The sequence below is a fragment of the Cyprinodon tularosa genome, unplaced genomic scaffold, assembly GCF_016077235.1.
Source record: "Cyprinodon tularosa strain WSP-4 unplaced genomic scaffold, ASM1607723v1 ctg652, whole genome shotgun sequence".
Classification (NCBI taxonomy): Eukaryota; Metazoa; Chordata; class Actinopteri; order Cyprinodontiformes; family Cyprinodontidae; genus Cyprinodon; species Cyprinodon tularosa.
In genome coordinates this window covers 95,791-112,330 of record NW_024039399.1, presented here as the reverse complement: position 1 = coordinate 112,330, position 16,540 = coordinate 95,791, and the positions used below count along the sequence as shown (strand labels likewise).

The 16,540-nt window shown below is 39.4% G+C and overlaps 1 protein-coding gene across 1 annotated transcript in view; it reads right to left on the bottom strand.

The window, feature by feature from the left end:
* The window catches only part of rtel1 (regulator of telomere elongation helicase 1), a 39,675-nt gene that overhangs the window by 4,640 nt on the left and 18,495 nt on the right, over nt 1-16,540 (bottom strand). Inside the window, exons 16-26 of the mRNA XM_038308997.1 lie at nt 15,963-16,095; nt 15,646-15,759; nt 15,179-15,219; nt 13,237-13,322; nt 12,762-12,839; nt 12,183-12,260; nt 10,571-10,717; nt 10,375-10,490; nt 3,322-3,445; nt 3,014-3,173; nt 51-202 (exon numbers count right to left, since the gene is read on the bottom strand). Coding sequence (XP_038164925.1) covers nt 51-202; nt 3,014-3,173; nt 3,322-3,445; nt 10,375-10,490; nt 10,571-10,717; nt 12,183-12,260; nt 12,762-12,839; nt 13,237-13,322; nt 15,179-15,219; nt 15,646-15,759; nt 15,963-16,095 — 1,229 coding nt within the window. The remainder of the gene's footprint in view (nt 1-50; nt 203-3,013; nt 3,174-3,321; nt 3,446-10,374; nt 10,491-10,570; nt 10,718-12,182; nt 12,261-12,761; nt 12,840-13,236; nt 13,323-15,178; nt 15,220-15,645; nt 15,760-15,962; nt 16,096-16,540) is intronic.

Sequence of the window (16,540 nt, the reverse complement as noted above, 5' to 3'; positions counted from 1 at the left end):
TCAAACGACAAACCTCAGGCTCGGTCTGTCTTACTGATGGACGTCGCTACCTTCTCTCCAGCAGCCTCACTGTCCTGTTCCCAGTGTCGGTCACCTCTCTCCAAAGCGTCCATCAGGTTGGCCGGATTCCTCTGACTCCCCTGCACTTCACCCTCATAGTCGATGCAGATCTTTGCCAGTCCATTGGTCCTGCTGTGGTCATCTGATCCAAAACACAGCAGACAAAGCAGTCCTCTTTAGAATGAAAAATTATCTGCCTGGAGTTACTGATTTGAAGGATAAACTGTAGAGCAGAAAATAATCCTGCACTGACAGCACGGCTCACAGTACGACAGCTCAATCTCCAATTAAAATACATGGATGGAAGTTTAGAGAGCATTAATGTCAAACACCTTCAACCTTTGGGTACAAATACATGTTAGTTCTGAGAGACTGAGACCAACAGACGGTGCTGAATAACAGCGAGGATTAGGAAAAAAATACTGTGAGAAGAGAAGTATTTATACACACCCGCTAACCTTTGACCTCTGGAACTGCAAACAAAGGCTACTATACCAAATATTAACATTGATTTTCTCAGGTGTTCAAATACTTATTTACAGCAGCATCATAAAAATAAAGTTAAAAAACATACATTGTGATTTCTGGATTTTTAAATTTAGATTATGTCTCTCACAGTGAACATGCACCTACGATGACAATTTCAGCCCGCTTCATGATTTCTAAGTGGGAGAACTTGAGAAAATTATAGAAGCTTATAGAAGCAACAATTATAGACAGCAGTGGTGACCCTCCAATATTTGTTCACTGTGGTTTTCTCGAGAAAAGAAGTTAATTTTTTATTATCTAAAGATAACGAAAGCCATATTCTCGTGATAACGAGATGATTGGTGTAAGTTAAAACTGATTACATCCTTCAATACCACAACAATTCAATTCAATTCAGTTTATTTATATAGCGCCAAATTCACAACACATGTCATCTCAAGGCACTTTACAGTTCAACCAGCGGGAGAGGGTTTATTAGTCTAACTCATGGCAGCCTATGTGTAATTGACGTTGTTGGTTTGATAATTTGCTTCCACTCCTGATTCATAAGCAATTAGACCTAAGCCTCCAGCGCCGTAGCACCGGGTGTCTTCTGAACAGCCCTGGTGTTACACCTGTAACAGGTGTAAGAAGCTTTAACCCCAAAATCAGTCCAGGGTTTGTTTTTTTCATTAAAAAACAGCCAGGTTTGTTTCCACTGTATTCCATGTAATCCAATCATCTACTACTGACAATGAGTGAAAAGAAAAAGGAAACAAAAAAACTGATTATTTGCGCACAAGCGGCACTGCAACTGTCCAACTACGGGCTCAGCAGGCATGGATGGACTGGGAATCATCATTCATTACTCACACAGGTAAGTTATCTCATTATCTTGAGAAATCAATAACTGTTTTCTTGTGATAACGAGATAATCATCTTGTTATCTTGAGGAATTAATGGTTTAACTGTAATAACGAGATACTACTAGCTTTACTAGTGGTTCCTAGAATTTCTAAAAATAGAATGGGAGGCAGATCTTTTAGTTATCAGGCTCCTCTCCTGTTGAACCAACTACCAGTTTTTGTCCGTGAGGCAGACACCCTGTCTACTTTTAAGGCTAGGCTTAAAACTTTCCTTTTTGATAAAGCTTATAGTTAGAGTGGCTCAGGTTATCCTGAGCTATCTCTATAGTTATGCTGCTATTGGCTTAGACTGCTGGAGGACATAGGGACCCCTTTTTCATCATTCTGCTTGATTCTATCTCTATTCTCCCACTCTGCAGAATCTGTTAGTTCAAGCTCTAACGTTCTGCTCTCTCTGCTTTTCCTCAGAGTAGCTTTGCCTTGTCTGTTCCTGTTTGGCTGTGACTCCATCCTGGAGAGAAATATCAGCTGTGCTGCTTCCATCAACAAACTTGTTTCTAGATGCTGTAGATCGGCCTGTTTTCCAGTGTGGTCCTGTTTCTCTGACTGTGACTGACTGGATGTGCTCTCTTCATCCTCTGACATGGGAGCTGGCTCGGAGCTCGTCTGCCTGGCTGTGTGTTTCCTGGACGGGGCCGCCTTTTACAGCTGCTTTTTGTATCTCTGCTTCTGTCTCCTTGAACCCCAGTCGGCCTCAGCAGATGGCCGCTCACACCGAGCCTGGTTCTGCTGGAGGTTTCTTCCTGTTAAAAGAGAGGTTTTCCTCTCCACTGTCGCTTTAAGCATGCTTAGTGTGAGGGATTGCCTTTGAGTCAATGAGTCGATGCAATCAACTGGTTTTCCTTAGATAGAAAACTTTGAATCAATCTGACGGGATGATCTGGTGAACTGTAAAGTGCCTTGAGATGACATGTGTTGTGAATTGGCGCTATAGAAATAAACTGAATTGAAATTGAAAATTAAATTATCTCATTATCTTGAGACATCAATAACTGTTTTCTTGTGATAACGAGATAATAATTTTGTTATCTTGAGGAAACAAATAATGGTTTAACCGTGATAACGAGATCGTTATGTCATTATCTCGAGAAGGCAAAGGAAAAAAAAAAAAGTCGAGTACGACCGCTTTCGGCTTCGGTACAAAATAGAATACTTATTTTCCCCACTATAAATGTGACTTTGTACTTATTTCTTTGATGCACCTTTTCTTTGTTTTGCACCTCCTTCTGTTGTCTATCAGAAATTAATGTCACAAGTGAATTTCTCTGTTGTGAGAATAATCAAGTTCTATCTCATCTCATCTTATATATGAACAAAATTGAAGCATTGTTTTCCATTTCGGCCACCTTTACTCTGATACCCTGAAATACAATTAGATCTCGTCAGAAGTTACCTAAATGCATCAGTTACTCCACCAGAGCTGTTTAAATTCACAGCTTATTCCAAAAGCATACGGGACAAAAGCAAAGAGGAAAGGAAGAGGCCACAGAATAATTTTGGAATATGTGTAAAAATCTTTGTGTGGCAATAATGAATCCTCATAGTATCACAGTACAGACCTAGTTTTCTTCTCTTGAGGCTGGGGAGGTGTGCATCCAGCGCCTTGGCCTTCTGAGCGTGGTGGCCTCCAGAGGAAGAGTAGGAGGAGAAACTGGAAGTGCTGGAAGATGATTCTGTTGGAAACGTTTCTGCTGCAGGCGCCTTCACTACAACAGGCCTCTGGAACATAAAAAAACAACCACACTGATGCTTCAGGTCACAGCAAAGAACCATAGTACCATCGGTTCTAATTAGTTTACAATTAAACGGAAACGTAAAAGAAAAACACTCTTTAATGAGTAAAATCACTCAAACAAACTAAACATACTATTTTCTGTGCAACCCGGAAGAACTGAGACACATCACGGACAATGTTTCCAAATCCGTCATAATGGCGAACGTAAGGCTTGACCCACGATGGAAGCTGTGCTCTGGCCTCAGAGCTTTTAAATCTGCAGAAAAAGAAAAAAACAAAATAGTATTCTGTTCTAGTTTTAGATTAAATGCGTTTGACGAGAAAGAAAGCTGATAGGAGACCAGATTCACATACATTTCCGCCTTTATGCACCTAAATGGGATCTAGACTTACAGTGAGTCTTCTTATACTTATTTTAAAGAAAGTTGGACAACTGAAATACTGAAACCAACCTTATGTCATAACTTAACAGAAAGACATCAGTGAAACTAAACTAACAATATCAAAATGATCAAAGAACACATCAGTGTAAAATCTGAAGTCTTGCTTTTATTCCTGCTTTATATCCAAAGAGTCAGACTGCTGTAATCTGTAAAGCTCCTCTCACACCTTGACTATTTAGACCAGCGTATGCCTGATAGGGTTGTGAAAAGTATCGATACTGAAACGTTGTATCTGGATACAATACTCATTTTCAAAAGTATCGATACAGTGCTACCACCACTGGCACTTAAACAGTCATTCATCTAAAGTGCAGAATAGAGGAAAATGCACTTTCTGAACACTGTGTAATTGAATAATTAGATTAGATTAGATTAGATTAGATGAGCTTTATTGATCTCACAGTGGAAAAATTCACTCGTCACATATTGGCATAGAAGTTACAGAAGGTGCAAACAAGGAGGAAAAAGGTGCATTAAGAATAAGCAATATATATATACAGTTTATCCAGGTATATACAGTATATCAAGATAAATAGGATTAAGGTACAAGTGTACATGCGATAAATGTGCACTTTTCAGTTTCAGACTTTTTTTGTAACAGGTGCAGCAGCTGAGAATTATTTTTGTTTCCTAACCGGTTTGGCTAGTGTCATTGTTATGTGTGCAAAACATAGCCAAGTAAGGAAAACTTCATTTTAATTTTGTAAGTTTTTTTATCAAGCTTGCTTAATAATGTGCACAGCATACAACCATAAAATGTTGTTGTTATTGTTTATTGTATTTATTTATTTATTGTATTTTAATTATTAATCAAAATATTTCTGTTGAAATTTGGAGTTTTTATCCTTGTGGTATTGAAAATGGTATCGAGTATCGAATATTTTCCATAGTATCGGTATCGAGTTGAAAAGTTTAGTATCGTGACAAACCTAATGCCTGATGTAGGAAAAATCTGGCAAAAATGCTCGAATACGTTGGTTATGGGTACATTTTGTATAAACTGAAGCATGCTGGCACATGTCAACATATGGCAAGTACGTCGAGAAATATTGAGCATGCTCAAGATTTCCTGATGTATGCCAGAGTATGCTGTACGTGGGCCATAAGTTACAGCTAAGCTATTTGATGATTGACATACCGAAAGTGTAAGCTACTCATAAGTCGTGGTGTACAGCTTATCCAAAACCCATCAGTAACTTATGCATAACTTATCAAGAACTTATCTCTAACGTATATCAATGTATCTGACGTGTTCCAGACCAACGCTAAAAGCGTTCTTACCTCCAGCTACTGTTTAAAGGCGTATTGGCAGCGTTTTGGTATAAAGAGGGTTCACAGGAGGAAACTGTCAGTTCTCCTCCAGACTTCATCCCCTTCATAGGGTGAGCCAGAACGTGAGTGATGGATCCTCTCTGCGTTCACGCCCACCACCAACAAACTTCCTAGAAGACATGACGCTGAATCTGCTGCGACTGCAGACCTTCTTTCTTTTTATCTATTTATTTGGGGGGCAGCAGCTAGGTTAATACCGTAATAAAGACATCTTTTTATGCAGACTGGGTGCCTCTCTTGAGGGGAGCAGCTTTAACTGATTATTTGTAATGCCCATGAAATGAAGATTGTGACATTTCATGGGTATTGCGCTGCAGTGTGTTATGCATCAGTTAGGCTGTGGTTGGATATAAACTCTGGACTCGTTATGAATACGCTATGTATATGGCCAAATTGAAAACATTACATAGAAAGCTCAGCGTATGCCTGCGTTTTAGGAGATTCTGGGACGTCAGGCATACGCTGGCTAAATCAGCAAGGTGTGACAGGGCCCTAACCTGATGTTCTTTAGACTTTGAGAGTTTCTCTCTGGTAAAAGTTTCTGGGGAAAAATTGGAGAACTGTGTGTCACAGGAAGTGCAAATGTAAAAAAATAAATAAAAATAAACATGCATTGCAATGCATGCATTTAGAGATCACAGAAAATAAGAGCTCTACTCAGTTTGGCCCAAAATCGTGTTGTTATAAAAATTGCTCAGAAACTCCAGGCAGGAAGCAGTGCTGTGCTGAGAGCATCCTGAATGAGCCGTCTCATAATGACCGAGACCAGAGCTGTTCCACACACAGAAAATTATTTAGTTTTTTTATTTCTTATTCTAAGGTGCAGTTCAGCCAAGTTAAATCATTAGTGATATAAAAACAGACAATTATATTCAGTTTGTTTTTTATGCTGATGATGAGCTGATCTTTCCTTAGAAATACACTTTTAAAGAAGTCCGGTCATATTCAGAAAAGTACTTTAAATGTGAAATTATTACATACTGTTCAATAAATGATAAGCGTTTTTAATTAAGAGTAACTTAAGAGTAATTTTCATTTGAATGTGCTTTAATGGAGGCATCCATGTTTGTTAAACATGATCGCTTTCCTCTAAAAGTCTGCTAGTTAATGACTTGATTTGTGATAATCACATTGACTTGTTTTGCCTTACTGAAACCTGGCTGCAGCAAGAGGATTATGTGAGCATAAATGAGGCAACTCCTTCAAGCTATTTAAATTTTCACATACCCAGAAGTTCTGGGCGAGGAGGAGGAGTAGCAACAATCTTCCAGTCTGACTTACTGATTACTCCCAAAACAGTTAATACCTACAACTCTTTTGAACATTTAACCCTTAATTTCCCTGATCCAAATTTCAAGGCAAGAAAACCTCTTCTTTTTGTAACTTTGTATCGTCCACCAGGTCCCTACTCTGAATTTTTAGATGAGTTTTCAGAGTTCCTTTCTGATTTGGTATTAAATACTGACAGGGTCATCATAGTGGGAGATTTTAACATCCATGCTGACATTGAAGGCGATAGCTTAAGAGCAGCCTTTAATGCTATCTTAGACACTATTGGCTTTGTTCAAAATGTGAATAGTCCCACACATTCTCATCTTCATAGTTTGGATCTTGTGCTGACATACGGCATAGAATGTGAAGAAATAACAGTATTTCCTCACAACCCTGTCCTCTCTGACCACTTTCTAATAACCTTCAGGATTACTTTAACAGAGTTCTCCTCCCCCAAAAGAAGGTTCAATTTTAGTAGATCTTTATCAGATAGTGCAGTTATAAATTTTAAAGAATCTGCTTCACTTTCTCTCTCCTCTGTGTCACTGAGCAGTGCTGCAGAGTGCAAAAGCATAGCTTATTCCCCTTCACAGGTTGATGATTTTGTTGATGGGGTTGCTAGTTCTCTACGTACTGCCTTAGACAACGCAGCTCCTTTGAAAATGAAAACCGTTAAAAATAGAAAGCTTGCTCCTTGGTTTAATGCAGAGCTGCGTACTTTGAAGCAAAATGCTAGGAAACTGGAGAGAAAATATCGCTCCACAGGCCTGCGGGAGTCCTTCCAAGTCTGGAAAAATGGTTTACTGCTGTATAAGAGGACCCTTTGTAAAGCAAGAGCAGCATACTTCTCCTCATTAATAGAGGAGAATAAGAATAATCCTAGATTTCTTTTTAATACAGTTGCCAAACTCACCCAGAGCCATAGCTCTGTTGAACCGTCCATTCCACCTGCTCTTAGCAGCAATGATTTTATGGGATTCTTTATAAATAAGATTGATCTTATTAAAAATAAGATCATAAGCACTCCTCTATCCGCGATTGTACCTGAGGTAGTCATGGAATCTGAACCGGGTTTAGACTGCTTTGATCCAGTTGAACTTTCTGAATTAGCAAAATTATTGTCTTCATCTAAGCCTTCAACTTGTATGTTAGATCCAGTTCCAACCAGGTTATTTAAGGAGGTATTCCCTTTGATCTCCTCCTCCATTTTAGATGTGATTAATCTATCTCTGTTACAGGGATATGTACCTAAAGCTTTTAAGGTTGCTGTAATTAAACCTCTGCTTAAGAAACCGTCTCTTGACCCAGATGACTTGGTCAATTATAGACCTATATCCAATCTTCCTTTCTTATCCAAAATTCTTGAGAAAGTAGTTGCCAAACAAGTTTTCGATCACTTACACCATAATGAACTTTTTGAAGAGTTTCAGTCTGGCTTTAGAGCTCATCATAGCACTGAAACAGCTCTGGTGAAAGTCACTAATGATATTCTCATGGCCTCAGATAATGGACTTGTATCTGTGCTCGTCCTGTTAGATCTTAGTGCTGCATTTGATACAGTTGACCATAATATTCTTTTAGAAAGACTGGAATATTTTGTTGGAATTAAAGGAACAGCACTAGACTGGTTTAAATCTTATCTATCTGATCGAATTCAGTTTGTTCATGTTAATGACAAATCTTCCACATGCTCACAGGTTACCTGTGGAGTACCACAGGGATCAGTGCTAGGACCAATTCTCTTTACTTTATACATGCTCCCAATTGGTAGAGTTATTAGACAGCATGGGATTAATTTCCACTGTTATGCTGATGATACCCAGCTATATCTGTCTATAAATCCAGATGAAGCTAACCCATTACATAGATTACAGGCATGTCTTGAAGACATAAAAACCTGGGTGACTCTTAACTTTCTGCTTCTGAATGCAGACAAAACAGAAGTTATAGTCTTTGGACCAGAGTCTCTGAAAAAGAAGCTGATTAGCCAGTCACTTCATTTGGATGGGATTAAACTGATTTCAGATAATAAAGTAAAAAATCTTGGTGTTATTTTTGATCAGGACCTGTCATTTAAATCCCATATCAAAGAGGTTTCTAGAATATCCTTCTTTCATCTGAGAAACATTGCAAAAATTAGAAATCTCCTGTCCAGGGGTGATGCTGAGAAACTAGTCCATGCATTTGTTACTTCAAGGCTGGACTATTGTAATTCTTTACTATCAGGAAGTCCACAAACTGTAGTTAAAAGCCTTCAGCTGATCCAAAATGCTGCAGCCAGAGTTCTAATGAAAATTAAAAAGAGAGATCATATCTCGCCTATCCTGGCTTCTCTTCATTGGCTTCCTGTTAAATCAAGAATAGAATTTAAAATCCTCCTTCTCACATATAAAGCCTTAAATGGCCAAGCTCCATCTTATATCAGAGATCTGATTGTTCCTTATGTTCCTAACAGAGCACTTCACTCTCAATCTGCAGGTTTACTAGTGGTTCCTAGAATTTCTAAAAGTAGAATGGGAGGCAGATCTTTTAGTCATCAGGCTCCTCTCCTGTGGAACCAACTACCAGTTTTAGTCCGTGAGGCAGACACCCTGTCTACTTTTAAGGCTAGGCTTAAAACTTTCCTTTTTGATAAAGCTTATAGTTAGGGTGGCTCAGGTTATCCTGAGCTATCTCTATAGTTATGCTGCTATAGGCTTAGACTTTTGGAGGACATAGGGACCCCCATTTCATCATTCTGCTTCATTCTCTCTCTGTTCTCCTATTCTGCAGAATCTGTTAGTTCAATCTCTAACCTTCTGCTCTCTCTGCTTTTCCTCAGAGTAGCTTTGCCTCGTCTGTTCCTGTTTGGCTGTGACGTCATCCTGGAAAGAAACATCAGCTGTGCTGCTTCCATCAACACCGTTGTTTATAGATGTTGGAGATCGGCCTGTTTTCCAGTGTAGTCCTGTTTCTCTGACCGTGACTGAGTGGATGTGCTCTCTTCGTCCTCTGGCATGGGAGCTGCCTTGGAGCTTGTCTGCCTGGCTGTGTGTTTCCTGGACGGGGCCGCCTTTTACAGCTGCTTTTTGTATCTCTGCTTCTGTCTCCTTGAACCCCAGTCGGCCTCGGCAGATGGCCGCTCACACTGAGCCTGGTTCTGCTGGAGGTTTCTTCCTGTTAAAAGGGAGTTTTTCCCTCTCCACTGTCGCTACAAGCATGCTTAGTGTGAGGGATTGTATTTGAGTCAATGCAATCAACTGGTTTTCCTTAGATAGAAAACTTTGTATCAATTTGACTGTATGATCTGTTGAACTGTAAAGTGCCTTGAGATGACATGTGTTGTGAATTTGGCGCTATATAAATAAACTGAATTGAAAATTTAATTGAATTAAAGAACACTACTGCCACCTACTGGTTTGTGACGTCACAGTGCGGTATCGGCTGTTGATCAAGTCCCAGTGCTGTATCTGGTGTTTGTCACAACGCGCTATTATCCAAGTCATCTTGAAAACATTCTTCTTCCAAATGTTGGCTACATATTACGTATTTTTTCTCTGGCCATAAGTTCGATGGCAAATCCTCCCTCTTCAAGTTGGCGATCCAACGACGAACCCATCATGAGGTATAAATAATGATCCAATGGTTATTCCTTGCTGACCCGACTTTTCCTTTAACAGTTTTAATAATCGTCTCAGCCTAACCACTCCTCTACAGAGCGGCTGGACATAGATGTTTTTTATATGATGCTTTTTTTTTAAAGATTATTTTTAGGCTCTAGCTGCCTTTATTTTGTTATTTTTGAAAGCATGTAGACAGGAAAGGGGTTACAAGAAAGGGGAGAGACACACAGCAAAGGTCTGCAAGGCCACGACTGGAACCTGTGACAGCCGGTATGTGCCACAACACCATAGCAGCACTCAACATAACGATGTTAATGGTTGAAAGGCGCATATGTTTTTGTTGTGATCAAAACAATTTCAGGTGTGATTCTAGAAGACAGTTCTCATGAGGGAAATGGTTTTACCTTTTAGATTAATGTTGGTAGAAACACTTCCTGTCAACCAGCTGAGAGAAAATAAAAGAACCTGGTGTACCTTCAACCTTTGAGCATCAGCAGGGAATCAGAAATAACGTGGCTGATGGCTTTATGTCTGACCTTTGATCACACAGAAAGATGGCGCCATAGTCCTCCCTGTGGCGAATAACTCTACCGATGGCCTGGTTCACCGCCCTGAAGGCCTGCTGCCTGTACCACTGCTGCCCTGACAAGTACTAACAGAAGAGACGGTTAAAGGAAATCAGTCTTTAATCTGTCTTTGCTGGATGGAGGTCAGCTCGCAGGTTTCCCTTACCTTTAACCCTGGAGCTTTTTTCCGGCTCATTTCGTCCAAAAACTGCATCTTCAGGATGACTCTGGGGTCAAACTTGGGAGGAAATGGCAGGCCGGTGATGATGACGCCGCGACCAAAGGTGTCAGCAAAATCCAAACCTTCACTGGCCTAAAAAAGAAGGAAAAAAGCAGAACAAAAATATCAGAACATAGTTATTTATGTCAATATTAATGAATATATTTATTCCAGTGGTATAAAATCTCTGGGCGTAAAATTATTCGTTTATTTCACATTGTGAAAACGCAGCCTCTCATTCATCCTTCAGCTTTGAATAATGGCACAAAGTCCATCTGTTTAACAGTTTCTCTACTGGAAGAAGCTACTACTGTTATTAGACTTATATTATTTACAACTTTATTTATCCTTGGGATTACTCCTTCAGGGAAATTCTCGTTCCAGTAGCTTATATAGAGTTAAAGCAAGATGCAATTAAAAATACAAATATGACAGACAATATAAAAAGAGTGTATATAGTACAAAAAAACCCCCACAGTAATTGAGTTGGATTATTGCCGTTGTACTGCAGAGATGTACTGACTTCATAAATAAGTAAAACAAGTAAAATTAAAAGCATTCTCTCCAGTGTTTCTGTGTGTGTTCTGTCTTTCACTGCCTCTAAAACTTCCTGGTCTTACCTACAGACATGGCTTTTACCCTTTTTTTTATAAATTGTTTTATATCATCACCTCTGATTGGTTTTAAACTGTTGCCACCTTTGACATAAGACTCCACCTGCTCCCTTCCAGGCTAACATACTGTTAACATGTTAGCCTGGTAGCCAAGGTAGAACTTTATTGTACGATCACATCTAATTGACGTGATGTTTTTGTGTAGAATACCATGTTGTGAATAGGGGTGTGGGAGAAAAATGTATTTGCCGATATATCGTGATTTTCAGCTTCCCGTTATAAAGTTGATCTTTCAGTTCCTAGTATAAGTTTTTAAAATCACCATAAACCAATGAGGGAAAATGGGCTACTGCTGCACCGCTACTTTCATTCAGAGCGGGATAAAAATGTTGAATCAGCCTGAAAACTAAACGCCTTTTATTAAAAATGTTTGTTCCAGAGGAGAATATAAAAATATTTTTGATACGAGGTTTTCTAAAAATGAAGATTTTCTGAATCCTATTTCTAAATAAATATCAGACCTAAACGAAATCAGCAGAACAATTTAGGCGATTTAGAGTTGCTTATAAATAACAAACATTGGAGATTAAATTTACAGGCTGTTTTGCTGATTTTGGTAAAAAGATTCTCATAAATTGTGCAATCTTTTCTTTCTTTACCGTTTGTAGACACCACACAGCTTCCTTCTGCAGCTTCAGATTTTGTTTTATGTTGATATTTAGCTATTTCTCAGATACTAAATAAGAGGAATTTCTTAAGATCATTTCTCAGCTTGAAGGCTACCAAGGTTGAACAAATTGTGATGATTTATTAAATAATCTGATATGAAGCTAAAGAACAAACCGGCTCCTCCCCTGAGACAATAACCAGGCTGAGTATTACAGCCATTAAGACAGTTTTACAGTCAGACGATGGTGAAGACGATGCCCTCGCTGTCAGCTCACCTTCCCACGACAGACGGCGAAGAAGCTTCCTCCTTTCGATGCTGGATCGTTCACTTTGGTATAATAGCCATCAATAACCTTTAAACACACAGAATCAGGATCATTTAGCAGAGGAACCACTGAAGACCTCAGAGCACAGAAACTCAGAACATTGAGTCTCTAAAGCCTTAATGGCAGGACTGGTTAGCAAATGATAGTTAGCTTTAATGTTTTAAATCAAAATTAGATCAATTTCTGATGTGAAGTGGTAAATATTACCCATTTTCCTTAGATTAAAAAAAACTTTGAACCAATCTGACTATGATCTGATCAAATTGTCTCTATAAAGAGCCTTGAGACGACATGTGTTGTTACATGAAGCTATAGAAAAAACTCAACTGTTGATCATCACTACAAAAAAAAGAAAAAACTAAGGGGAGTGGCGGTCTAGTGGTTACGGCATAGGGCTTGAACGCCTGAGGTATCACAACCTCAGGCTTGAAATACTGAACAGGTAAATTTCTCCAATGTCAGATCAATAGAGTTGAATTATTATTATTATTCATTATTTATGCAGCATTCAATGAAAACCGTGTTCACCTCATTAAAGGTTCCCTTCCCTTTGGGTTCAACAAACATGGGCTTCATGTTCTCGATGCGGTTGGCGTGTCCGTTAGCCTGGAGAGGAAAACCCAATCAGAACCAAAATGTTTAGCATGCCAACACACCAGGGGCACCGTGGGGAATCTCGTGGATGAACAGGCATCACTTGGCTCATCCACACACAGGAAGTGGTGAAGGCCAGGAGACTGCTGACCTTCAGCTGATCAGTGTTGATGTTTCTGAACAGAACCGACCTGAATAGGAAGGCCGGGTTCTGACCCACTAGGCACCGACCAGAGGCTACTGGCATCAAGTGGCTTGATAGAAAAGAATTGAACCAGATATTCTGATACACATCTGGTGCCCCTGGTGTGCGGAAACAAAATCCTGTTTAATTAACTATATATCATTAATCCAACAGCTTTGGAGCAAAATATAAAAAATGTTTTCTACCAGGAGACTTTAGACTCACTCTCCAAAACTCCAGAGTTTTTTCCATCAAAGGGAAGGAAGGAAAAAACACCAAGAGGCCATGAGGAACCACACGACTGAGGTTAGCTGAGAACAAAACAGAGAAAACATTAAACAGAGAATCAGACGGAAATAACATCTTTATCTGCATTTCTAATCAATATTTCCTAAACCTTTCAGCCTTGATGTCAACTATCACTACATAACGGTGGATATTGGATGACAATATTGATTTCTGAAGAAATAAAACATAAAAGAAAAGAGAAATTAATAAAGAACATTATTTGTTTCTGATTGTTCTTCTCAGATAAACATAAACCAGGCAGCTGAGAAGATCTGACTGAAGAAATGATTCACAAGAAGAGAAAAGAAACTTCCTACAGAAAACAAACTGTAGAAATGAAGAGGAACAGAATAAGGGCGAACTAATGGACCACCTTGGTCTGCTGGATCCAAGCAACATCTAGACAGGCTCAGACAAAGCAGTGACAGGCTGGTTCAGATCAGATCTATCTGATAGATTCTGGATTCTATATGATTAAATTTGCCTGCTCTACCTGACTGTGTTCTACCACACTGGTTCATTAACTCAATGTAGAAGAAAATCTAAAACTGTTGTCAGAGTTCTTATGAAAGTTAAAAACAGAGATCATATCTCTCCTTTCCTGGCTTCTCCTCATTGGCTTCCTTTTAAATCCAGAATAAAATTTAAAATCCTCCTTTTCACATATAAAGCCTTAAATGGCCAAGCTCCATCTTATATCAGAGATCTGATTGTTCCTTATGTTCCTAACAGAGCACTTCGCTCTCAATCTGCAGGTTTACTAGTGGTTCCTAGAATTTCTAAAAGTAGAATCGGATGCAGATCCCGTGGAACCAACTACCAGACTGCTGAAGGACACATAGGGACCCCTTTTCATCATTCTGCTTCATTCTTCCTTCTGCAGTATTTCTTAGCTTAATTTCTAACAGTCTGCTCTCTCTGCTTTTTCTCTTAATTCAATTCAATTTCAATTCAGTTTATTTATATGGCGCCAATTCACAACACAAGTCATCTCAAGGCACTTTACAGTTCAGTCTTAGTAGCTTCATCTGGTCTGTTCCTGCTTGGCTGTGACTCCATCCTGGAGAGAAATATAAGCTGTGCTGCTTCCATCAACACCTTTGTTTATAGATGTTGGAGGTCTATTTTTCAGTGTAGTCCTGTTTCTCTGACTGTGACTGGCTGGATGTGCTCTCTTCATCCTCTGACATGGGAGCTGGCTCGGAGCTCGTCTTCCTGGCTGTGTGTTTCCTGGACGGGGCCGCCTGTGGAGCAGGTTGACAAGTTCCTTTTTATCTCTGCTTCTCTTCTTTTGTCTCCTCGAACCCCGGTCGGCCTCGGCAGACGGCCACTCATACTGTGCTTGGTTCTGCTCGAGTTTTCTTACTGTTAAAATGGAGTTTTTCCTCTCCACTGTCGCTACATGCAGGCTTGATGTGAGGGATTGCCTTCGAGTCAAGGTTTTGATGCAATCAGCTGGTTTTCCTTAGATAGAAAACATTGAACCATCTGACTATGATCTGTTTGAATTGTTTCTGTAAAGTGCCCTGAGATGATACGTGTTGTGAATTGGAGCTATATAAATAAACCGATTGAAGTTTTAAATGACCAAACTTCATCTTAACCAATTGTTCCAAAAACAACACTTTGTTCTCCGACTGCAGGTCTGGTGGTTCTAACTGTGGAGTGGGAGACAGATCTTTATTTATCAGGCTCCTCTCCTGTGGAACCAACCACCAGTTTAAGATTCTGTCTACTTTAAGATCTGATTTAAAACCTTCTATAGACCTGAATGAGTCAGAATGAAGCTTCATCTTTGAACAGCAGCAGCATTCGTGATGCTTCAGTTAGAGGAGAAATAAATGTGTAAAGAGGAACCATGTAGGAAGCTGTTACTCACCCACCGTGTTCCCTAAAGATGCCATGTTATCAGGGTCAAACCTTCCAAAGAGAAGACCAACATCAACATAACATAACACATGCACGGGTTTAATGAATGGGTGAAAATATAAACAGAGGAATTTAATTATTTTGTTAATAATTTCTAATAATTCATCATCTTAAGAATATAATTCTTGCCTTTTCCTAATTTGTTTATGTAATTACCGTAGTACTTATAGTTACTGCAACATTTAATTTCCCTTTAATAAATTAATAAAGTCATTATGAGTTAAATAAACTTTTAGCCCCTCTTCAGCCCGCCTAACATCAACGCTTGGTGGAAACATCTCCTTACTGGAGTGTTTCTATTGAGATAAATGCTAACATTTCTCAAGATATTTAAACTGGCCCAGAACATTTTAACCCCTGTGAGAAGAACAGGAGAGAACAATGTAAATAAGACGTGCCCATGAGGAGAAAGTTTACCTTCGATCGAATGCTGAACTCAGAAAAACTCCATCAGGGCCTCGGTCAACAACACTCACAAAGATCTGGTCCCGGTCGATCACATGACCATTTTCAAGAAGCACAGGAAAATTTCTGAAGCAAATGAAAAGAACTGCATCAGTCAGAGACAAAAGGTCAAACAGCTGTTGAGACGACGTGAAACCAAACAGTACTTGAACTGTTCATAGAAATCGAACGGTTTTGGTTCCTGTATTTAACTGAAATGGTCTAAAAATCATTTCACCTCTAGTTATTTTACATCTTAAGCCACTAAAGTTTGCTGACAGGAATCTTACATCTGCATCTCTGAGGTGAAGGAGGTCAGAGGGGAGAGGGTACCGCTGGTTAGAATAATGCAGCGAACACCTTGTTTCTTCAGATCCTGCATGCTGAATCCAGGGGAGAAGCACCAGTAACTCAGGATGTTGCCTACAGCAGAGACAGAAGCGGTTCCTTCATTTCATGTGATTCACATAGGTTCATTCATACCATAGACAGCTAAGAGAAAGACGCTAACAGCAAACTGAAGCACACAAAGCCTTTTTCCCCACTGAAAATAGCGGGTTAATGTGTGTTTTTCATAAATGAGTCGACCCGATAACAATTAGCATTTAGCTCCCTTCACACTGGCAATAAATGCTAACCCCTCACTGACGGCTGAATGGTCTCTGTTCCCCTGTGGCTGCGAGTCTAGTGACACCATCAGGCAGGATTAGCGTTGATGATGTCACCAGTGCGACAGAAATCAGGAAAGTAAACAATGGAGAGCAACATGCAAGGAAGTCAGGGCGTAGTCAGTGTCCTTTATTGTTTTGCCGTTTTTTTTTGTAATCAATTTTTTTATTGTTTTTTTTTGCATTTTCTACACTAGAGG